Here is a 25,492-nt window from a genome sequence, read left to right as displayed (position 1 = left end):
GGGGAGCTGGAGCTAACAGAGAGAGCTCACCTGCTCTCCCCGGATTCGAACCACCGACCTGTCGATCAGCAGTCTTGCTGACACAAGGGTTTAACCCATTGTGCCATTGGGGGCTATGGTGAGGGATTATAAGAGTTGAGTACAACAACAATTGTTGTACAGTAGTTCAGTGCACTGATCTTCACTGACCTGTCCATGTTAAAATAGTGCAGTCTTCCTCTTTTTGCTAGTTCTTTTTTCTTTCCCTTTCTTTCTCCCCCATATATTGCTAACTAGACTGCAGCTCTATGAGATATGAATATATTCTCCAATCCTGTGTAAAGTCCCAGTGGAAGCAACACATTCATGGGAGGATGCGTGACAGGGCCTTCTCTGCTGTGGCATCCTGGCTGTGGAATAGCAGTCCCTCAGAGGCCTAGCTGGCACCAATACTGTTGTTATTTCAAACATGTTCAAACACAGCCTTTTAGTAAAGCCTTTTGGGGCTTATTTTATCCAGTTTGTTCATGTGCTAAGGTCAATATTACCATATTTACTCAAGTCGAATGCACCATCAAATCTAATGTGCACCTCAATTTTCAAAATCCTGAAACTTAGAATTGAGTAAATACAATATTTTAAATGGATTTAACTGGTTTTAACTTGTCTGGTTTTAAACAACACATTATTTATTTATTTTTAAAGTATTGTTTTTTATTATCTTAAATTGACTTTTTTCTTCGTGTACTCTGTGAATGCACACTAATGGAGAAGCTGCGCCTGCGCAGGTTCCGACGGAAACTCTTCCAAGTTGAAGTTCAAATTTTGGCGGTAACCACGCCCCCCTTCCCAAGGGGCATATAAGGCAGCCCCAGGCGCCCGCTCTCCAGTTCCTTTTTTTCCGCCGCAAGGTTCACTTCGGACTCTTCGCATGTCTTCTACTCGTTTCAAACGCTGCACGCAGTGCGCTGCTAAAATTCCTGATTCAGACGGCCACGCCAAGTGCCTCTTCTGTCTTGGCGAGACTCATGTGGTCGGTACCTGCCGCTTCTGCCTAGCTCTCACGGCTCAGGCCAGAAAGAACAGAGCCGCTAGGCTCAGAGCGGCGCTCTACGAAAGATCTCTCGCGCCAGAACCGACTCCGTCGACGTCGGGTACGTCGTCGTCTTCAGCTCTGAGAGCTATGTCGGCGCCACCAGCTAAGCCTCCGACAGCTAAGGCCTCCTCGGTCTCGTCCAGGGCGTCCAGGACCTCCAGGGCCGCTAAACCGGTCAAGCCACCGTGTACTGTGACGACGGCTACCGTGTCGACCCGCTCCGGAAAGGTGGGGCCTTCCTCGACGTCGAGCTCTCTGGCTTCGGTGACCTCGATCCGCTCTCGTATCGGCTCCCCTCCGTCCTCCTCTGCTATTAAAATAGCCTTTAAGAAGGCTCATGAGGAGTCCCGTCGAGCGCAATCTGACTCAGCTGTGGTTCCTCCCACACCTGGCAAGTCCTTGAGGGTTGCATCCAAGCAACCGCCGACAAAAAAACGGCTGACTCAGCGCTCCTCTTCCTCGGCCTCCTCAAGGAGAGACCCGCCGTCCTCCTCGGCAACCTCCTCGAGAAGGTCTTCTCCAATTGTGCCAGCCCAGAGGCCTAGAGATGTTTCTCAATCTCCATTGCACCCCCTGTCTGACGGGGAGCTGCAGGACTCACCCCACCACTCTACCCAAACGGTGGTCAGGGTGCCGGTGCCGGAGCCTCTTGCGCCGCCTCACTCTTCGCGCCAACAGCTCTTCCCTCCCACCTCGACACCGGAGCGTGGCAGACAAACGGCTCACCTGGCTCGAGCAGCCCAGGCCTCAGCCTCTAAAGATCCTCGGCTCCCGGCCCTCTCTTCCCGTGAGGCCATGCCTCCCCCCGAGACTGTGTTTTCTTCTCCCCCTCAGTCCCCCCAAGGGGCTGAGGAGGAAGATGTTGACATTGACCGCCCAGACTCTGTCCTCTCGGCTTCGGTAGTCTCTCTCGGACTCGACCTCTCTCCTCCTCATGATGCGTATGAGGCGGACCCGCCTTCTCCTACTGACAATATTCGTGCTTTCTCTGATCAAATGGTCAGAATGGCCGACGCCCTGGGTTTGGAGATCAAGCAGACTTCCAAAGCAGTGTCTGATCCAGTTTTCAAAAGGGTGCAGGCCCAAGCTCCGCCGGCCACGCTACTCCCTTTCCTGCCTTATCTCTTGGACGTTATCCAGGCCTCCTGGAAAACCCCTTCCTCCATTCCTCCGACCTCGAAGAGGATCGAGACTTGGTACCGTACCGACGACGATACCTTGGAGTGGCTGAAACACCACCCCAACCCCAACTCCCTGGTCGTCAAGGCCTCCCAATCCTCAGGTCGTCAGTCGAACACTCCGGCCGACAGAGAAGGGAAGCGCTTCGACGCTGTGGGTCGAAAGCTTTACTCCGGAGCCCTTTTACTTTGCCGGATGGCAAACTATGGAGCCTGCATGGGTGCCTACCAGCAGATTATCTGGGAGAAGGCACAGCCCTTCTTCGCTAAACTGTCAGACGAAGACCGCTCCGTCCTTACCACCCTCCAACAGGAGGCTGACTCGCTTGCCCACCATCAAATCCAGATGGCGAAACATACCGGGGACACGGCGGGCAAGATGATTGCTCACGCGATCGCCATCCGTCGCCACGCCTGGCTGAGGTCGTCAGGTCTCTCCTCATCTTCCAGACAGGTCATTGAGGACCTCCCCTTTGATGCACTCGGACTATTTAACTCCGGTACCGATGACAAACTCAAGTCTAATCATGACTTTAAAATTCTTGCGTCTAAATGTGGCGACCAACCGCAGCCACAGCGCACCCGCTGGTTCCCTCACCGCTTCCGTCGCTTCCCGCCGCAATCTTTCTGGCACCAATCTTTCAAGCGCCCCTCGGGCTCGAGCAATCAAAGCCATCACCAACCCCGTCGGGGACCTCATCCGCAAAAGCAACGGGGTCGAACCACCCCCGCTCCTCCACAGGCTAACCGGCGTACCTGACGCCATCCCCTTTTGCCAAAGCTCCTCGTCTGCTACCGATGTAGAGCCCACGCTGCCTCGACCCTCCTGTGCCTTCGCCGACCGCCTGGCCCCCTTTTACAATCAATGGGAGTCCATCACTTCAGATGCTTGGGTTCTTTGCATTGTCCAAGAGGGCTACGCCTTAGAGTTCACAGAGCTCCCACCTACAGGTCACATTCTCTCTTCAACTCCTTCTCCAGAGATACTGGCCGAAATCGATGCCCTCCTGGCCAAAGGGGCCATCCGTCCCTCTCCTCCCGAACTGGATCCTCAAAGTTTCTTCTCCAGATACTTTACAGTCCCGAAAAGGGGGGGCGGGCTACGCCCCATCCTGGACCTAAGGGCCCTCAATATCTTCATTCGCCCTTCCAAATTCAGGATGGTCTCTATTGCCTCTATTCTCCCGATGCTGCAGCTGGGAGACTACTTTGCCTCCATAGACTTACGAGACGCCTACTTCCACGTGGCGATACGGGAGGCTCACAGACGTTTCCTCTGTTTCAAAGTCCTCGACCAAACCTACCAATTTACCGTTTTACCCTTCGGTCTTGTCACGGCTCCAAGGGTCTTTACCAAGGTCGTCGCCGCCGTAGCGGCCCACCTCAGGCTGCATGGCATCACGGTCTTTCCTTATCTGGACGACTGGCTTCTGGTCGGGCCCGACCCTGTTCTTCTCGAGAGCCACGTCTCCTTCACGCTGCGTCTCCTAAAATCTCTCGGCCTTCAACTCAATGCCGAGAAGTCAAATCTCTCCCCGTCGACCAAAATCCGATTCATCGGAGCTCTCTTCGACTCCGTCACAGAGACTGTCTCGCTACCGCTCGACAGATTCCTAGCTCTCCGCCACCAGATCGCCCTATGTCGATCCGCCCGGAGGGTCCGAGCCCGTGCCATTCAAGTCCTTCTAGGCCATATGGCCTCCACGGTTCTCACAACCCCCTTCGCCAGGCTGCATCTTCGGGTTCTACAAAGGTGGTTTATAGACACTTTCAAGCCGCTCTACCACCACAACTCCAAGTACTTGTCGATACCGTCAAACGTCCGCCAGTCCCTCTCATGGTGGACGTCTCACCGGAACGTGTGCAGGGGCCTTCCATTTCATCCAACCCTACCTTCAATAACCATAACCACGGACTCCTCCACCTACGCTTGGGGAGCCCACATGAGCGGCCTGACGGTCCAAGATCTTTGGTCCCCATCTGAGAGGACCAACCACATAAACTTTCTCGAGCTTCTCGCCATCCTCAAAGCCCTGAAAGCTTTCTCCCGCCTCATCTGCCACAAATCCATCCTCATTCAATCGGACAATCTGGTAGCAGTATTCTACATCAACAAACAGGGCGGTACGGGTTCGAGAAAGTTGATGCACCTCTCCTCCCGCCTCTGGTTTTGGTGCATAGCCCACGACGTCCAGGTCTCCGCGATTCACCTTCCGGGTGCCCAAAACGACTTGGCAGATGCCCTCAGCAGGATGACATCCTCCTCTCACGAGTGGAAGCTCGATCCCGAGATCCTCCACAATCTGTTCCTCGACTGGGGGCGACCTACTCTGGACCTTTTTGCCTCCCCCCAGAACGCTCAGCTACCCCGCTACGGAGCGAGGCTTCCCCCGAACTCCTTTCCCGGCTGCCTAGGGGACGCCTTTCTCCTGGACTGGTCAGCGGAGATGCTTTATCTTTTTCCCCCTATTCCCCTCATACCGAAAGTCCTCGAAAGACTCCTCTTGATCTCGGTCACAGCGATTCTCATAGCTCCGGCCTGGCCCCGCCAACCGTGGTATCCAGCCCTTCTTCGCCTCTCCAGAGGAACGTTTCGCCCTCTGCCTCCCTCGCCGCACCTTCTCTCGAGAGAGGACGGTCAAATTCTTCACCCGGACCTTCCTTCTCTTCATCTCACTGCATGGAGGATTCTTACCTAACCTCCCTTCCGCAAAACCTACAAGATGTTCTTCGGGCAGCCCATAAGCCGTCTACAACCAAAGCTTATACCTACAAACTTTCTCGCTTTCACGCCTTCCTTCGATCCCGTAATATCGACTCCTTTCCAACCTCGGTATCGGTGGTCCTCGACTTCCTTATGACTCTCGTCGAGAGGAAACTCTCTCTCGCTTCTATTAAGGCTTACCTCGCAGCTCTTTCCTGGTCTTTTCAACGCCATGGTCAGCCGTCTCTCTTCTCTCACCACCTGATCAAAACATTTCTTCGAGGCTACAACAACATCTGCCCACCGTCGCTACCACCTACGCCAGGCTGGAACCTCGAACTCGTACTCTCTCAACTCACTTCTGCTCCCTTCGAACCACTAGCCTCAACTGATCTCCGCTTGCTTTCGTGGAAGCTGGCTTTTCTAGTGGCAATCACTTCGGCACGACGGCCATCTGAGCTTGCTGCTCTCAGGGTCGATGAGCCTTACCTACGTTTCCACCACGACCGTGCTGTCCTTCGCCCGGACATTACCTTTCTCCCTAAGGTAATGTCAGCTTTCCACCTCAATCAGGACATTCTTCTACCAGCTTTCTTCTCTAACCCCTCCTCTCCTCTCGAGCGAAAACTGCACCTTCTCGACGTTCGCAGGGCGCTCCTCTTCTACAAGGACCGTACCAAGGGCATCCGTAAGACTCAGAGACTCTTTGTCGCCTATGCCCCGGACAAGTTGGGTAATCCCATCTCCTCCCAAAGGTTGTTCCATTGGATTGCTCAGGCCATTGAGTTGGCTTACGAGCTGGCCAAACGCCCTCCCCCTCCATCCATCCGTCCGAGATCAACGAGGGGCCTCTCGGCTTCGACCGCCTTCCTCAGAGGTATCCCGCTTGACTCCATCTGTAAAGCGGCAATCTGGTCGAACCCACTCACGTTTGTCTCTCACTACAGGCTAGACAATAAAGCCCTAAAAGACTCGGCCTTCGCAAGATCAGTACTCTCATCTTGCCTATCCTGACTCTCAAACGTCCTTCTTCTCCCTATACTCACCCGCAGGTGACTCTCTATACCTCTCCTTCAAGTTATGGGCCAGTTCTTCTCCCCATACCTACCTCTGGGGATATGTTTTTTCCCTAATTGTTTTGGGCAGTTGCTCTGTTGCTCTGTAACACTTTATTGACCCTGACGGGTGTGTCAAGTTGTGTGATGTTTTCCCCTCTTCCCTTGGGAGAGCGTTTATATGCACTATACGCAATTTCTGTGTTTCTATTACGTTTATTCAGTATTTCCTAATATGTTCTGTTCTCTTGTACTATGCTCATGCTCGCATTGCACTGGTCCTTTCGGACAACTTATTGCACTGGTCTCTTGGGACTGTTATCTCAATGTGTCCTAATAAACTTATGTTTGGACATTCACTGGCTGTCGAGTTTGCCTTGTCCCACCATCCGGGACCTTAGCGTGTCAGTCTCCATTAGTGTGCATTCACAGAGTACACGAAGAAAAAGGACAGGTTGCTTACCTGTAACCATGTTTCTTCGAGTGTACTCTGTGAATTCACACAAACCCGCCCTTCCTTCCCCTCTGGCAAACCTCTCCCTTTCTCGTTGCCTTGGCGGCGTAGGAACTGGAGAGTGGGCGCCTGGGGCTGCCTTATATGCCCCTTGGGAAGGGGGGCGTGGTTACCGCCAAAATTTGAACTTCAGCTTGGAAGAGTTTCCGTCGGAACCTGCGCAGGCGCAGCTTCTCCATTAGTGTGAATTCACAGAGTACACTCGAAGAAACATGGTTACAGGTAAGCAACCTGTCCTTATTGTACAGTGCCCTGAGTTTTCAGGTATAGGTTGGGGTATACATTTAATACAGACATCCACCCATTCAATTCACATAAATGTTTGTCCTAAATCTCTCAATTCCTTCCCACATGTGATTTCCTTCCCTAACCAATGGGGTGTCTCTTTCCTACCATCTGGAAATAACCTAATTCTCACCAGTAATTTTCTAGAAAAATGGCATCACAGTTTGATTTGTGATTCTTACCTCTGGCTCAAAGAATCTCATGTGATGACACATAATGTCAAACTGGGAATCCTTGCCTGGAACATAACCTTCCACTGATGCAGCTGTGAAATAAAATGGATAATACAACTGACTGGCTCCATTGACAGGCAAGGCAAAAGTAAGGTCGTGAGTCTCTCCAAAACGGAACAAGATGTTCATGACAGTACTACTGGCACTCTTGTGCACTTTTAGGAAAACAATACGAGTCTTAGGCTTGCATGTTGCAGGATGAGAGAGAACAGGTATGCTGGCCCCAGATGTTCTTTGACCCTTTGAAAAAATAATTTCTTCTGGTTGAGTTGGCCTATTGGGTACTTTTGTCAAAGCCACCGCAGATGGCATTTTGTCTCTTAGGTTAGCAAAAGCCCATGGTTTAGTCCTTGTTGAATCTCTGGAAGCATGGCTTCTTTGTGGCCCCCAAACTTCTGAGTTTTGATCCTTTGCAATGATCCCTGTTGTGGGATTTGCCTCTTGAATCAAGAAACTTCTAGTGTTTGTTGTACCAATATAATTCATATTGTCAGTAATGATCAGTGCTCCTTGGTTTCTTACAGGGATTTTTCCAGTGCTGTGATTTTTTGGGTCTGGTTGGTTTGTTTCATGGAGGACCTGCAACATCTCCCTCTCCTCTGAAAGCATTTTTTGCCAGGGGTCTTCTTCACTGCCCCAGCTAGCATCCAGAAGTTTGGCTTTGTCAAATGCCATGCTTGGTCTCATGGCAGGTCTTTTCTTCCCTGCAGTTTTTGGCAACAGTCTGTTCTCCTTGTCTTGAGTGGTCCTATTCTGTTCACGTTCTGAATGAAGAGGGATGGAGCTTGGGTTCACTTGAAACTGGAAGGAATTCTCATTGCCTCTGCTCTCTTGGAGATCAAGCTGATTCTGTCTGAAATCACATCTACAGTTGCTGTAAAGAACAGAATATTAATCATAAAGAGATTTCCTACCATTTTGTGTCACACTTTCAAAACTTATTTTCTATAGCTTATCTTCCCAAAATTCTTTCCTTTCCATCTACTGGTAATTCATATACATTTATTTTCCATTCCTTTTATGTATAATATGCTACATATGTAAATAATGACACTGCTGTAAATGTTTTCTTCATTCAATAGTTATGTACAAACATTAATATCATACTAATTTTCACACTAATTTTCATCTGGTTCAATCAGTCAGTCAGTCAGTCAGTCAGTCAGTCAATTAACTGTTTGAAAAGGTCAATAATTCTTTTGGATTGTCCACTCCCATTACAAATACATCTGCAAGGCCACTCCACTGCTCCTATATATACACCTGTGTTTGCACAAAGAATGTGAGCCAAGCTACACATGACACTTCCTTCTCAAAGCAAATATCAACCTTCAGGGATAGAGGTGAAGGTTGACCTGAACTATGCAAGTTGGGAAGGTTAAACTACTTTCCACCAAAGTCTCATACCAGATCAGCTGTCCACTTTGCTATTCAAAGTTTGGAGGTGCCAATGGTGATTTCTTTCCAATGAAAATAACTGCTTCAATGAAGTGAATTCTGCTCAAGACAGCAGAAGTGAAGGAAATGATAGCTATCTCCTCCTAACCTGGAGTTATCCTGAAAAGTATCAGTACTATCCCTTCAGTGGCTACCAGCTACATTTTAAAAAGGTTCATATTTAAATATACAGATACATTTAATGTCACAGTGGGCCTTTGATATCTAATGGGTTTGGATCCAGGATTCCCCATTCACCTAAAAATTCCAAAATCAATGGATGTTTCCATTATATACAATGGTATAGTAAAATGGTGTCCTTTATATAAAATGGCAAAATCAAAGTTTGTTTTTTTGGATTTTTTAAATATTGTCAGAAGTGGATGCTTGAATTCATGGATACAGAATCTGGGGATACCCAGGGCCAACTGTACTTCTCATTTTGCCCTGAAAAGTTTACTAAAAATGACACAGAATATATTGAACTAGTGATACCCTGCTTCCCCGAAAATAAGACATCACATGAAAATAAGACCTAGTAGAGGTTTTGCTGAATTACTAAATCTAAGGCCTCCCTCAAAAGTAAGACCTAGCAATGTTTTTGCTTGGAAGCATGCCCGCCGAACAGAACACCAGAGCATGCAGAATCAGTAAATGTACGTACCATAGATTGCGGTACATGGAAATAATGGTAGTAATCAGAAATTCTTGATAGAAGTCACAGTTTGTCTGGTTATGCTGGGTTGTGATGATAACCACTGTACTATACATGATAAATGTTCATTTCTTTTGTTCAACAATACATGTGAATTCTTCTTCATGGAAAAATAAGACATCCCCTGAAAATAAGACCTAGCACAACTTTGGGAGCAAAAATTAATATAAGACATATAAGTCTTATTTTCAGGGAAACATGGTAGATGGAGCAAATTAAAAAGAATCAGTGTTTGGTCTCTCAATGTGTATGGATCTAATACAAAGCATTTGCCATCTTTTGCATGGCAGAACCTACCTGGTGTAATGTAACTTCTCAAAGATTTGAACCATTACACAGAGGAAGAAGAGTAGAAACAGGGCAATCCAGAGCTTTCCCAGTTGACTGCTGGTTCCAAGTTTCCATCTACTTTGCAGAGAAGGATAAACATCAGTCTGCATACATTTGTAAGATCAATGAGTAGTTATTCCAAGCAAAGTATCTCTATTTGCACTAATGATGAAGTCCAGGGTGTTTTTAGCCATACTAACCTCTGCTGTCTTGGAATATTGCTTTACGGACAATGAGATTCACCCAATTAAAACATCACCCTCCCAATGGCTCCTGTTGACCTACCTATTCAGTTTTGCTCCTAAGGGCATATTGCAACATTTAAGATATTCATGAGAACCATGTGGCATCGTGGGTTAAGTGGACTAGGATCCTAGAGACCAGAGATTCCACAGCCATGGAAACCCAATGGATGATCCTGGCAAGTTGAACGTTCAACTTCTGAAAAAGGCAATGGCAAGCCTCCTGTGAATACATCTTGCCAAGAAAACCCTGTGATAGGCTTGTCATAGATCAGAGTCACCTAAAAACAACAGTTAGATCTAATAACTAGCAAATGTTTACAGTCAATTCTAGTGAATAGCTTTGTGTGGACAGAATGAATATACCTTCCTCAAACACAAACAGATCAGATATTTACTTAAGTAAGGCTGTCTCCTCCTTTTTCCACCTGCAGTTATGATTTCCTCCATCCCCATCTCTCATTTTAGATATGCTATCCCTTATTGGAGCCACATTAGCATCCTGCCTATCATTTCTGATATGTCTCCATGGATTTCCCTTTCCATCAATTGAAAGATTGTGTGTTTTTTTGCTGTGAGCTTTGTGTTTATACGTTTTGTGTGTGAATGTGACTGTCACTCCTGGTTGTTACAAAATTCTGAGATCAGAGAGCACTGCAAATACTCTGTTTGCTTGTGTTTAGTGAACTTTCTGAAAGTAGAAATCAAAAACCTTGAGGTTTTCCTCACCAACATAACAGGACTAAAACATGGATAGTTGCCACTACCTCATCCTATAAACTTTAGTTCCCATTATTTTCCAGCTCTCATGATCAATGGTTCTGATGCTATGGAGTAGGCTTGTGCATCTTGGCTGAACCTTAATCCATTTCTGCTGGCCGAATTTCAGGAGATCCCTGGATACATTTTCTCATGCCTCCCAAAAAGGGGTGGGTAGCTGAATAGCCGTTATTGGTCTGCAGTTAAAAAATGTGGCTAGATCCAGCCCATTGGCGGCAGAGGCGGTTCTACCACCAGGCAAACTAGGCATTTGCCTGTGGCGCCATGTTGTTGGGGCCCCATCGAGGCAACTCCTGTCTCTTGCAGCAGAAAGGAGCCTAGGAAGACAATATGGTTTTTGGGAAGCCTGTGAAGTAAGTATTGATTATCTTACCTAACTTGGGTGAATTAATTTAATGCATACACACTTATTTAATTGAATGTTCATTTTCTACTGTTACTTTTTAATTTATGGAGCTTGTTTTAATTCATAGGTGAGCCACTTTTGGCCCCATTTATGAGAAAGGAGGGAAATTGTTAAATAAGTCATAGTACCTTCATTTATAAGTAGATTTTCCCGAGGATTAAAGTTTTAACACCTGTATGCAACTATTTAGTTTAGCAGAGATATAGAATCTACACTTTCTAATGGATGTGCAAGGCAGAGATGGCAGTAATTAATGTCCAGCACTTCTGGAAAATGTCTGTTTGAGAAAATCTGACATACATTGTCAGAAATAGTTGTACTGATTCAGACTACTGGGTCATCCAACTCAGCCTCCTCCTCTGTAGGAAGTCCAGGAAGCAAGGCAAGTGGGGCTTCCTCCCTGGGGGCATCCTTGGTTGGGGGGTGTTAGTTGGCCCTGATTGCTTCCTGTCTGGATTTCCCATTTTCAGAGTGTTGTTTATTTAGGCTTTTCCTTAATCCCTCCTTATTATCAAATATTTTTGCTTATCCAACACTTTTATTTTTCAGTGATTGGGGTTTTTTTTGGGGGGGGCAACATTTCTGTTCGCCTACACTTGAAAATTACCTTGGACCGGCTCTGATTGGCGGCAATGGGGGGGGATTCTTGGACTGCCCTTCCCATCATTTTTAGGGCTATCAGGGTGAAAATGACCACACGTGGAGGACACATCATCCATTGTTAGCCCACCAAATTTCATAGCATTTGGGTCACCTGATTTTTAGGAGTTTCTTTTCTTTTTGGAGCACAGAGAGAAATTTAAAGAGAGAATTTGTTTGCAAATGAATGAAATTATTGGTAGGTAGGTAACTAGGTAGTAGTTTTCTGAGAATGAGGCTTTTCTGTTTATTTGCTGGGATCATTATGATTAATAATAATAATAATAATAATAATAATATTTTAAAAGTATTTTCTGAAGGAGAGGCAGGGAGAAGAAAAATAAACTAAAATGTGGCTCAAGGCTCTCAGAGCCACCCAAATATTTTTAAAGAAAAGCACACCAAGAGCAAAGGAATGCTCTTTCTTTCTCCCAAGTCCCCAAACATGTGCACTCACCCCACCTACCCATCTTGCAATTTCCCAACTCCTAGTCCCACTAAATAAAAAGAATCAAGAAAATAAAGGAAAATCAAAAAGATTCAATGCTAGAGAGAAGCCAAGCCAAGCCAAAAATAAAGCTGAGAGCGTGTGCCAAGGCAGCCGGACAGAAACACCTCTCCAGAGCCAGGATGCAGCTGAGAGCAATGGAGGCGCTTGCCCCATTAAAACCACACAGCTTGCATAAGACACATCATTGCATTCTTCTATTCTGATTGACCCAACAGGTAAGACTCCCAGGGAAAGCCCTTGAGATCATGCATCAGCTTCTTCATGTGCTGCGTGATGCCGAATAGGAGAGGAAGATCTGTGACTGGCTGCTGCGTAGCCCATTTCGACCGAAAAAAACAAGGCGGCTGAGCCATTGCCATTACGGTCAGCCGAACAAGCCAGATTGGCTGAAGGGAACTGACCAAACTGAATCCGTGCACAAGCCTAGTGTGCAGTGATGGGACCTGTGTGTCCAATATATTTGGAGAGCATCTAGTTGGAAAAAACCTGGGATGGCTCTACATCATCACCACCACCGTATAAAAAGAGGACAGGGAAGCCCACAATTTTCAATCTCTGCCCACTGCCTGGGAAGAAGATGATAATTTACTGGCTTATAATGAAAGACCCCTTGACACTGTAATTACTGTGCCAGGTGCCAATGCATACAAGATTATTGCAGGTTGGATAGATACAGTTTAGACAGACGCCAGAGATTATGATGAATCAAGAAGGGCCAGAAAGTATTATTATCATCTCGGCTGAAAGCTGAGACTTGCTGTGTGTTGCCCATTTTGTTAGCAAGTTATTAAAGCAGTTGCAAGATGGTGTGACCCATTAGGTGTTTCTGCCTGTGTAAGCTTAAGTGGACCAGCCTCAGCCAGTTTCTCAAAATCTGATTACAATACATAGTGTATCTACTTCTACATTAAGCAGTGGTTCTGCATGACTAGGTGACTGATGTATTGGGTCACAATCTCACAAGAATGTAAGTGGGAGGCAGGCATAAGGAGACTGAGCAATCATGCAAAATTCAGGTACAGTCGTGTATTACAGCAAAGCTGATGGTATGTACAAATTTATGTTTCCTTTTTTTGGGAAAATATAAATAGACGAGAGATGATAGAATGTGGTGTATTTTCCAGATAAATGTATCAAGGATACATTTTGTTCTTATTTTCTCTCACGTCAACCTTGACCTATATTGACTTGATGAATGAGAGACTTCTAAGAGCACTGGTTTTCAACAGGTCTTATACTTCCTTGATTGAATTAATTCTCTTCTTCTAACACAAACCCTGGATTTCCAACTTTATAGGAGACCCTATATGTCAGAGTATGGAAAATGTGACCCTATAGAAGTTGTGGGATTTCAACACATGTTAGCCTTAAGCAGGATAACCAATGGCTGAGCAACATCTGGATGGCTACATAGTCCCTAGCCCTGTGCAATGAAGAGCAGTTTTAATATCATTGCAAATAAATATCTCTTGACATTTATCTGAACTCTTAATTAAATGATTGGAGGGTGCATGTCCTAAAGACATCTCTAGCAGTACTTCAAGTACTTTCAAATATTAAGAAATCACAAATCCCAGTATCTTATTCAGATATATGGCACTGCTCATCCTCTTTGCTGTAGCATGTATTACTGACAGTTCTGTACTTATCTATTGAGAAGTAAGTCCGTTGAGGTAAATGGAATAATCTCTTATATAAGTGTATATAGGACCATTTGTAACCTGACAAAGACAAACATGCATCAAATATTTTTGGTATGAAATACACCATCATTGTTCTCCAGCACAGTAGTGGGTGACTTCAATCTTGGGGCAATCTACTTTTATACACCAGAATTCCTACTACCTACTGACATATGTTAAATCCCCTAAAGAAAAATGTATGTTCAAGCTCTCTTAATAGACAAGGAAGACCATATCATAAATTTGCATATTGCAATGAATACATGGAATGTGTGTATGTATAACTGTGTGTGAATCCCAACAATCAAATGGCGCTGGATGGTTCAACAGATACTTCATTCTGCCGCTTCTTCCCTGTCCTGGTTTTATCTTTACTCTCCATGCACATAGCATTCAAAAAGTATCATTGGGTAAAATAGGTCTCTCCATCATAAATCACAACAATAGGCCAATGTACACCTGCATAGCCTTTACCACTGCTATTACTTCTCCTTTCCTTATGGGAAATAGTTCTGAAACGTCTCCTGGCCCAATCCCATTCCCCTCCCACAAGTCTTTATGTCTTTTTTTTTTGGTTCTGAATCTCCAGGAAGGAGACAAGACTGGAATTTGCCTGTTACCCTTAGCAAGAGTGATTTTACAATAATAAAATAAAGTTGAGGCACTTACTTCATCCAGTGTCTTTTGAGTTTGGACATTGCTTGATTTACGAAGCACAGGAAAAACACCTACTCCACTGAAATCAGCTCAAGTTGATGTGAGATTAGAATAAGTATAAAGCAAATATGTTTTGCCTTTCTTCCCAAAGAGGTGTAGCGGAATAATCCCGCCTACCTGATTGCCGGCAAACTAGGTAGGTAGATTTGTGTGTTCTTCTGATTATGAGCAGGACTTGCCTTATGTTAGGTCTAACCATGAGCTGCCTGGAATCTGACACATTATTAATGGTAATGATGCATTACTAATATGAAAGAATGCCTTTATTGGCCTCCTGGAGCCCTGAAAGCATTATTGCTAGGGAGCAGCAAATGGTGCATGACAAAAGGGATGCCCAGGCATAGGCACAACTCTTCAAACGTATTCATTATGTGATAAGATTGAATTGTTCTTGATGCTTATTTTTGTAAAATCAAATGTCTGCTTGCACCTAATGAGAATATTTGCAGCATACCAAGAAACTCACATCTCAGTGAAATAAGGGGATGTAGATGTGAACTTCACATACACAGACCTCAGTTTTCCCATTTGCAAGATGCACGCTCTAAAGCAGGATTCTCAAACTGTGCTCAGTGGAACCCTTGGGGCTCTACGGGTGATAGTGAGGGGCTCCGCAGTGTTATGCTGCTCCCACGTCTTCCTCTTTCCTCTTCCTGAGAAATGCAGGGAAATTAAAGTTTTGAGTTTTGATTGCATTTTTCATGCATGGCAGGAACCTCTGGTTTTTTTTTTTTGCTGTTGTTGTTGTTGTTGTTGTTGTTATTATTATTATTATTATCAACACAACGACATTGTATGGCACAGCAAACAAGATAGATATGCTGGATTTCGTTTCGCAAAACCACAAGTCGAACACTTCCCAAGTGTCTAGGACTGTGTGATGTATTTTCTGATGATGTGTGCAGATCCCAGTAGGGTGGCCTTTTGCAGTTGGCAGATGGTGATTTTGTCAATGTCTATTGTTTCCAAATGCCGGCTGAGATCTTTTGGCACAGCACCCAGTGTGCCCATCACCACCGGGACCACCTGCACTGGTTTCTGCCAGAGTCTTTGAAGTTCAATCTTGAGGTCCTGATAGCGGCTGAGTTTTTCCTGTTGTTTTTCATCTATGCGACTGTCACCTGGGATGGCAACATCAATGATCCAAACCTTGTTCTTTTCCACAACTGTGATGTCTGGTGTGTTGTGTTCCAGAACTTTGTCAGTCTGGATTCGGAAGTCCCACAGTATCTTTGCGTGCTCATTTTCCAATACTTTTGCAGGTTTGTGATCCCACCAGTTCTTTACTGCTGGGAGGTGGTACTTGAGGCATAAGTTCCAATGAATCATTTGGGCCACATAGTTGTGCCTCTGTTTGTAGTCTGTCTGTGCGATTTTCTTACAGCAGCTGAGGATATGATCAATGGTTTCGTCGGTTTCCTTGCACAGTCTGCATTTTGGGTCATCAGCTGATTTTTCAATCTTGGCCTTAATTGCATTTGTTCTGATGGCTTGCTCCTGGGCTGCAAGGATCAGGCCTTCTGTCTCCTTCTTCAGGGTCCCATTCGTGAGCCATAGCCAGGTCTTCTCCTTATCAGCTTTTCCTTCAATTTTGTCAAGGAACTTTCCATGCAGTGTTTTGTTGTGCCAGCTGTCAGCTCTAGTTTGCAGTGCGGTTTTCTTGTACTGGTTTTTTGTCTGCTGTGTTTTGAGGAGTTTCTGATTTTTGACTTCAATCAAAGCAGGTTCTTCACTTTGCTTGACATATTCTGCCAGGGCATGTTCTTCTTCTTTGACTGCTTGCTTTACTTGTAAGAGTCCTCTGCCCCCTGATCTTCTAGGCAGATATAGCCAGTCAACATCACTGCGAGGGTGCAGTGAATGATGAATGGTCATGAGTTTTCTTGTTTTTCTGTCCAAATTGTCCAGTTCCACCTGTGTCCAATTTATAATGCCAGCAGTATATCTTATGACAGGTATGGCCCAGGTGTTTATGGCGTTGATGGTGTTGCCTCCATTGAGCTTGCTTTTGAGAATTTTTCTGACCCTTTGTGTGTATTCTTTGCTGACCACAGTTTTCACATGTTCATGCTTGATGTTGTCCAGCTGTAGTATGCCCAGATATTTATAGGCCTCTGGCTGGTGACACTTTATTGTTTGGCCATTGGGCATATTTATGCCCTCACTTTCAATGATTTTTCCCTTCTTCAATGCCACTGTCGAACATTTGTCCAAACCAAACTCCATGTTGATATCAGTGCTAAAAATTCGGACAGTGTTGGTCGGAGACTGGATTTCAGTTTCCGTTTTCCCATATAGCTTCAGGTCATCCATGTACATCAAATGTGAAATTTTGTGAGAATTCTTAGATATTTGATAGCCGAGATTTGTTTTTTGTAAGATTGTTGACAGAGGGATCATGGCAATAATGAAAAGCAGAGGGGACAATGAATCTCCCTGGAAAATTCCTCTCCTGATGTTGACAAGTCCATAGCTTTCATTTCCAACAAACAGTTCAGTTTTCCAGTGCTCCATCATGTTTTCAATGAAGGTGCCAACTGTTTTACAAATCCCGATGGCGTCCAGGCACTTGATGATCCAGCTGTGTGGGAGTGAGTCAAAGGCCTTTTTGTAGTCAATCCACGTCATGTGAAGATTAGCTTTTCGGCTCTTACAGTTCTCCAGAATCATTTTGTCAATCAATAACTGGTCTTTTGTGCCCCTGCTTTTCCGTTTGTTGCCTTTCTGTTCATCTGGCAAGATGTTTTTTTCTTCAAGATAGTCTTGAATTCTGTCAGCTATGATGCCAGTCAGTAGTTTAAACATAGTGGGCAGACACCTTATTGGCCTGTAGTTTCCTGGTGCTGCTCCTTTTGCTGGATCCTTTTGTATCAGGTATGTTCTTCCAGTTGTTAGCCATTCACTAATACTTCCTTTCTGCAGCATCTCATTGAATTGTTGGGCCATTTTTCCATGTAAACTAATCAGATGTTTGAGCCAAAATCCATGAAGTTGATCACTACCAGGCGATGTCCAGTTCTTGACTTTTTGCACTCGTTTGCTGATCATTTCAGTTGTTATTTCCATCAGTTCCATTTTGTTCTGTGAGAATTTTCCTTCAAACTCCTTTATCCACCCAGCGTTTTTGTTGTAGTTTTTATTATTTTCCCAAAGTTCTTTCCAGAACTTTGTTGTTGCAGTTTTCTCTGGCTTTATGGTTACTGTGTCTGTTGTTTGGTTCAGACTCTGGTAGAACCGTCTTTGGTCTGATTGAAACAGTTGATTTTGTCTGTACTGGATGATTCTGGCTTCATACCTTTCAATTTTTCTGGCTGTTGCTGTAATTTGTTCTTTCACGATTTCCAAAGCTTCTTCAATTTTTCTGGTGTTCAGCCAGTACTTTCGGATCAGGTATTGCTTGATTTTGTCATTCTTCAGCTTCCTCTCTTTCATATTTTTCAGGTTACTTGCATCTGATCTAAGCTTTTTGATTTTCAACTCTAGCCTGACCTTCCACTTTGGTTTTCCAGTCGATTTTCTTTGGGGCTGCCTTGGTTGTAGGAGCCCAAGTTCTTCTGTTACTATCACTGCTGCACTGTAGGCAAACTGGTTTGTTTGTTCAATTGATGTTATTTGGACAGTGGAGAGTGCTGCATTCACATCTTTCATGAGAGGCGCCAGGTGTCTCTTGGGCACTGTTTTTAGAGTTGGGAGCCGCTGTCTTATTGCATTTGCTGCAGCATGAGCCATGATCTTATCCTTGAGCTCTTGTTGTCTTGCTGTCAAGGTTCCTGGTGGTTCAACAGATGTTTCAAGTGCTGGTTCCTCAAATTCTTGCAAAAGCGCCACACTTTCTTCTGGTTCAATCTGTTCCACCATTCCAAGTGTTGCTGGAGTCTCTGCTGCTGTCTGTGCTGTGGTCTGATGGTAATCTACTTTGCAAATTTTCTGGATTTCTTCGAGTTCAACTTCACTGAACACTTTGTTTCTGATTATGAATCTTCGTTGGTCAGCCAGTCGGGGTTCTGTTATCTGTGAGTCAGGGTACTCTTGTTTCCATAGCTGATGCATCCTTTTTTGGTAGCCACGCCTTTGAGGTTCAGATTTGTAGTAGCATTTCATAATTGTGCGGTTTTCTGGCATTGTATTTTTTGCCGCTTCTGTGACTGTTCATTTGGGTTTTGATGATTCCGTAGCCCACTTGTCGATGGATGTCCAGAATCAGCAGCATCCACCGCGGTCCTTTTTATCCTGGGCGACGACCGAGCCAGTATAGACTTCGTTTGGGTTTGATTCTCCATAATGCTAATGGGTTAGGTGCTCTTGGTTGTGCTCCTCAGCTGAGGCCTCTCTGGCTTGGTTGGACCTGCCGGTAGTTACACTACCGCCAGCACAGCCCTCAGTCGTCATTGGAGCAGCTAAGCCCCCCCACCACGTCAAGGTGGCACCTGCGGGGGGGATTATTATTATTATTATTATTATTATTATTATTACAAAGGCTGGATAGCCATCTCTTGGGGGTGCTTTGATTGTGTTTTTCCTACATGGCAGAAGAGGGTTGGACTAGATGGCTCAGGGAATCTTCCACTGAAATACTGTTAAGTTTATGCTACTTAAAATTGTTCATCACTAAATATTGAGTATTGTTCTTTCTTGCCTGATATATATTATATATAATATAATGTATAAAATAATATATACACATTTCTTGTGGCTCCATGAGAAACTTTTGCTTCTAAAAGGGCTCCATGGCTGAAAAAGTTTGAGAACCCCTGCTCTAAAGCATGCTCCCAGAATTCCTGACCATTGGACAAGTTGGCTAGGGCTTCTGGAGATTGGAGGCCCAAACATCTGGAAGGCCACAGGTGGTCTATAGCAACAGAAAGAGAATGTGGAGCCTTCTAGATCATTTTGAAGGGTAAAATTCCCATCATACCTGTGTCTATTTTTCAAGCTATCAGGAGTTGATGGGAATTGGAGTCTAACAATATTTGGAAGACTAAAGATCCCCTATTCTTGGATATGGAAGTACACAGTAAAAGGAGGAGAATCCAAAATGCTGTGTTTCAGCTGAACTATGCCGATATCAAAACTACATTGACATCATTGCCCTATGTCAAATCCCAGTTCTTTTCATTAAATCCTTCAGTTTCTTTCATGCTGGGTTGGTGTAAGGCAGGGTGAGAGTGAGAACTTGAGAACAGAGCTGTGTCTGCCATATGGTCCATTGTATCCTCATGTCAAAGCTAACCTGTTTCCCTCAAGGTGTCAATAAGAGTAAATTCTCTTATTGCCACTTTAACCTTTGCATTAGGCAGCCATATATCTTGGACTGGGTTTTCTTTCCCCATGGCTTTGGCTGTTACTGAGCAATGGATAAAGCAACATGTGAGTGAAATACAGATCCGATTTTCTCACTTCTGTTGTAACATCTGGGATGGGAAGTTATGTAAATATACTTTCTCGACAAATGATGTAAGGCTTCTAGTTGTGAGAATAACAGACATTCTTGGGTGATTATGAGAGAGGGACATGAACTTTCTTTTAAGATATTATACTAGAGTTAAATAATAATAATAATAATAATAATAATAATAATAATAATAATAATAAACTTTATTTATACCCCTCCACCATCTCCCCAACGGGGACTCGGGGCAGCTTACATGGGGCCATAGTTGTTGTTCAAATAGTTGTTGAAATGTTGTTAGACTCCATTCTTCATCATCCCCCACCAGCATGGGCAACTGGAAGTATTGATGAGGGTTGTAGAGCAGGCATGGGCAAACTTTGGCCCTCCACACTTACTAACAGCCGGTAAGCTGGCTGGGATTTCTAGGAGTTGAAGTCCAAAACACCTGGAGGGCCAAAGTTGGCTCATGCCTGTTGTAGAGCAAAATCTGGAAGACTGGGTTTCTCACATCCATGCTAGAAACACAGAAAATGAGTTGTACAGTTACCATCTTTTCAATATATTCAGAATTTTTTCAGTTGAATTGTTTTGGTAGTTGTACTCCTTTTTGTAGTCACAGTACATGCATAAAAAAAACTGAGTACAGCAACAGAAAGATAAAGAAGCATCCAGCTCAGAAGAATGAGGGACCCTGAGTTTTGGAGCCAAATTCAGCATTCCTAAGGTTCCAGTCTGAGCCATCGAAAGGGTAGCATAGTCATGCTGAGCTCATAGCCTAATATTTTAGGGCCAAAACCTTAGACCAACTGCTTATGTCACAGAAGAGAGACCTGGTGATATTTCAAATGTGATATGAAGTAGGCCATGCCATTAAGCATGATACATGGAATATCATCTGTAGCTGCACTCATTCTGCTATTAAAACACCATGTTTAACATAGGAACAAAATACAAATACTTTCCAAGGCAGCATTCTCATCCTGAAATTTTTCCTCCACACTTGGAGGACTAGAAAAGATGGCCCTGGTCCTGAGATTTGGCAATGCTATGCAGAGTTCCTCTGATGACCACATCTCTTCAGTCTGATATTATCATTTGGTGGCTGCTCAGATTTTATTTGTTTTCCTCTATTCAAAACTGTTGAAATGCCTTTCCTAATGCTTAGCTAATAGTAATAAGAGCTTTAACTTAAACTTGCTTAGATATGTGGTTCCACTCCAAGCCTCATGCCATTCAGGACTTCATCACATGGAGGGCCTTGATGCGAGGAATCCGTAGGGGTAGTGGGGCAAATCATGCGGCAGTGGGGCAAATCCATTGCTCAGCGCCCCATGTCACCCACAACACCTATTTGCCCATCTAACACCAGAAAAACATACCTTTTTAGCTTGTTCCCGCACTATCCCCAGCATTTTCAATCTGAACACGGGTAGTCTCCTATGTTCAGAATTCCCTGTTGTAGAACAGTTCACCGACGCAGCCAGCACGGATCCCTGTCAGAAGTAGCTATGCATCATGCGATGGGATCCCGTAGGCTCCATGCTGGCTGCGTTGGTGAACTGTTCCAGGATGAGAAAATTTGGCAATGTGATGAGGTCAAAAGCAGGGGGTTAGAATACCACTTTGCATATATGCCTAACACAAGGAAACAGTCTGCTCAACATCTCATTCTTCCATTTTCATTGGAAGAATAAACATGAAAAGGTGTTTTAAAAACTGATTATTTCAGAGATCATGGCTGAACACAGGTAAAGTAAATACTACTAGTTTACACAAAGACACTTTTCAAAGCTGTAGGTTCTCAAAGCTAAGTATGCATACAATAAATGGTCTACCAATATTTATCATTATTCTCAGGCAAACAGGGTGCGAGTGAAAACATTGTACAATCTATGCCACAAAGGTGGCCTGAGAAAAACAAATACTATAGAGTTACAGGAAATAAAACTGCCAAAGATTTTGAATTAAGCAAAGTGTCCAGAACATCTCGTCTTACAACAGCATCGAACTAGTGCCGAAACATCCTTCCCTTAAATAAGTCCCTTCTTCAGCCAGATATACTTGTGCTTATTATGATGGAAGTTATAGTCCAACCCATATGAGAGGGCACTGCCTGGTGGGGGCTGCCATGTGCCAACTACATACACGTGGCACAAACAGCAGGGTGTCCCCAAATCCAGTATATTATTTTGCAACAAGTCTGTTCTTCAAAACTGAATGTGTGGATTGCTACGGATAGACATTTCTGTGTGTACGTGTAGTGATTTAGCTAGAACCACGGTCAGAGAGTCTTTGCCCAGCGAGTGAAAGTGAAACCAGATAGGCTGGGACAGAACAAACTCACCAGGTTAAAGACAAGCCACAGAGGTTTATTACAATTCAGCCGAAAAGGATGCAAGTACAAGCATAAACATACAGAGAAATGCAAGACATACTATATCATTCTGATAGTTTATTCAGACTCCCCACTTCCTCTCCTGATTGACTAAGGCCCCTTTCACACAGCTAAATAAAATCCCACATTATCTGTTTTGAACTGGAATATATGGCAGTGTGGACTCAGATGACCAAGTTCAAAGCCGATATTGTGGGATTTCCTGCCTTAATATCCTGGGTTACATGACTGTGGAAGGGCCCTCAGAAAGAGGCCAGCTAGGATCTGTGATTGGCTGAGGATTCATTTGATGTCATAGCCTACAGGCAGAGATTCCCATGGGGGAAAGAATGGTAGTCAGGGATTGGTCTATGCAAGGACCCAAGGTGCTGCGGTGACACCATCCTGGAGAACGCAGTCCAAGAGGAAACAAGGGTACAGATGAGTTTTGGATCAATGTCCAATTCCATGTGAAACAAAGGTGTAAACCTCAAAAGACAAAGGTGCTGATCTTAGGCAATCAAGAACTTGGCTGTCAGTATAGAAAATTAATGAATTCACATACACTAAGAACCCTCTTCCATAGGAGTGACGGACTCTCAGCCTCAGGTTAAGTGGGCAAACATCCTGAGCTTATCTTGCTGGCAGAGAGGATCATTTATCTTTACATTCACACAATGATTCTAATAGTTATCTGACTTGGGAAACAGTTGGAGGGATTTAGGCAATGTCCCCATTCCTAAGGTATTATGCAAAGAGGGTCACAGGGAGGTGGTTGCCTTCAAGTTACATTTTAATATATATATTAGAGATAGATTATACACTACATATAAGAAATTGATACAGTACTCAGTAAGAAGATACAAGTTACATAGAAATCATTAAAAACCATTTATTAAAGGGTTAGACATGATAGAATTTGAGGGGTATAGCTGGTTCTAGGGCCGTTCCCAATCCTCCAAATCTTTTGAATTTTGCAACTTTGGACCTCCAGAAAAGATTTTGTATAATAAGGAAAAAAATCATATTTATTTGTAGTCTCTTACTGAACTATAAACCTTTCAGGGGGGAGGTGTTACCGTGACTTGATAACATATGTTTATGAATGTACAGATGGATGAATACAGACACACTCATGCAGAGATACTGTTTTGCATTGCTGAAAACTTTGGAGAAAAAACTGTTTTGATCTACAACTAGTGAGAATAGCCAGTGGACATGTTAGGTTGCATCTACACTGTAGAATCAATGCAGTCTGACTCCACTTTAACTGTCACGGCTCAATGCTAGTGATTTCTAAAATTTGTTGTTTGGTGAGGCACCAACACTCTTTGACAGAGAAGACCTTATCAAATTAAAACTTTCAGGATTCCATAATATGAGCCATGGTAATTAAAATGTAGTTACAGTGTAGATTCACCCCAGTCTAGGAAAGTTTGTGCCACTTAACTTCTTTCTTTCAGTTAGTTACAAAGGTGCTACAAGATCCACTTGCATTTAAAGCAGAGGATCCAGCTCCAGTTTTCATTTTGACAACCTCAACAATTCCTAAAAGCAATCTGAAGTTATAAGAAGTCTTCACTGTACACAATTCGCCTCCTTGGAGAATTTAATCATCTTAGAGCTACTCCTCACACACATACCACTTTCTTGCTTTTTCTTTCACAGGTTACTACTACACATGCCTGGCGGGGGAAGGCTTTTTGCTTCGCCTGCCGAATCTCCACATGTTTCTCCATGAACAGCCACCTGGAGATTCCTGGCGTTCTTTCATGACTGGGCTGTCAGCAGGTGTCATTAATTTGCTCCCTGTTATTTCGCTGAAGTCATGGATTTTCATGCCAGCAAGGAACCTCAGCATAACAACTCTGCTGATATTTAATTTGAAGTTACAGTGAGGAAGATGTTTGGCACACTGATTTGGAAACAAACCTAAATATTTTTGACTTCTCAAAGCCTTCTGTGGGTTTTTATTAAATACGGTGAGCTTTGAAGAATCTGCCGTGAGCACCATGGGGCCCTAACACATCCCAGGGGAAAGCATTGGATCCTGTAGCTTGCTGCAGAAAAATGTACTGTTCCTTTAATTTTCAAGTGATGCATATCGAATTTGAGACCTACACACATTTACATAAAATTACATTTATGATAAAACTCTGAGAGGCCTTTGGAAGTATAAAATAAAAGCAGCACGATTCCACTTTAACTGCCATGGATGCATCCTATGGACTCCTGGGATTTGTAGTTTGGTGAGGCATCAAGAGTTCTCTAGCTGAGACTCCTAAATATGCCTTTCTAAACTTCGGATCCCAGGATTCTATGACATCAAAATAAGTTTAAGTGGAATCATAGAGCTATATTGTTTATTCATTCAGTCACCCCCAGTTCATTCAATGTCAAGCTAGTAACTTCAAGGATACCATCCATCCATCATGCCCATGCCCTCTTCCTTTTTCCTTCAATTTTCCCCAACATCATGATCTTCTCCAAGCTTTCCTGTCTTCTCATTATGTGGCCAAACACAGCGTTATAATTGTGTAATATAAGAGTGTCCTAAGAATATCAAAAATCTGAGCCACCCAGTCTTTTTTGAGACTGCCTCTGGGGCATGTTTTGTTCCTGTTCTTTTGGGTTTTATTTTGGAGATTCATTCACATTGTGTTTATCCAGAATATTTTCTGTTAGCTCCTAGTGCAATCAGAGGCTTTGTATATTAGCTCCCCAGTTTATTTTAATCCAAAATAAAATAGGAAAATAATAATAATAATAATAATAATAATAATAATAATGGAAACTACAGGCCAATAACATGTCTGCCCACTATGTTTAAACTACTGACTGGCATCATAGCTGACAGAATTCAAGACTATCTTGAAGGAAAAAACATCTTGCCAGATGAACAGAAAGGCAACAAACGGAAAAGCAGGGGCACAAAAGACCAGTTATTGATTGACAAAATGATTCTGGAGAACTGTAAGAGCCGAAAAGCTAATCTTCACATGACGTGGATTGACTACAAAAAGGCCTTTGACTCACTCCCACACAGCTGGATCATCAAGTGCCTGGACGCCATCGGGATTTGTAAAACCGTTGGCACCTTCATTGAAAACATGATGGAGCACTGGAAAACTGAACTGTTTGTTGGAAATGAAAGCTATGGACTTGTCAACATCAGGAGAGGAATTTTCCAGGGAGACTCATTGTCCCCTCTGCTTTTCATTAT

The 25,492-nt window shown here is 44.1% G+C and overlaps 1 protein-coding gene across 1 annotated transcript in view; it reads right to left on the bottom strand.

Annotated features, from left to right (window-relative positions):
* The window catches only part of LOC103278210 (galactose-3-O-sulfotransferase 2), a 29,555-nt gene extending 5,453 nt beyond the window's left edge, over nucleotides 1-24,102 (bottom strand). The window contains exons 1-3 of the mRNA XM_008106353.3: nucleotides 23,913-24,102; nucleotides 9,494-9,601; nucleotides 6,994-7,918 (exon numbers count right to left, since the gene is read on the bottom strand). Of these exons, the coding sequence (XP_008104560.1) occupies nucleotides 6,994-7,918; nucleotides 9,494-9,528 (960 nt within the window). The 5' untranslated portion in view covers nucleotides 9,529-9,601; nucleotides 23,913-24,102. The remainder of the gene's footprint in view (nucleotides 1-6,993; nucleotides 7,919-9,493; nucleotides 9,602-23,912) is intronic.
* Nucleotides 24,103-25,492: the final 1,390 nt, after the last annotated feature.

Source organism: Anolis carolinensis, chromosome 3, assembly GCF_035594765.1.
Source record: "Anolis carolinensis isolate JA03-04 chromosome 3, rAnoCar3.1.pri, whole genome shotgun sequence".
NCBI classification, from domain to species: Eukaryota; Metazoa; Chordata; class Lepidosauria; order Squamata; family Dactyloidae; genus Anolis; species Anolis carolinensis.
The sequence above is the reverse complement of the archived record's forward strand: the minus strand, read 5'-3'. Positions and strand labels throughout refer to the sequence as shown.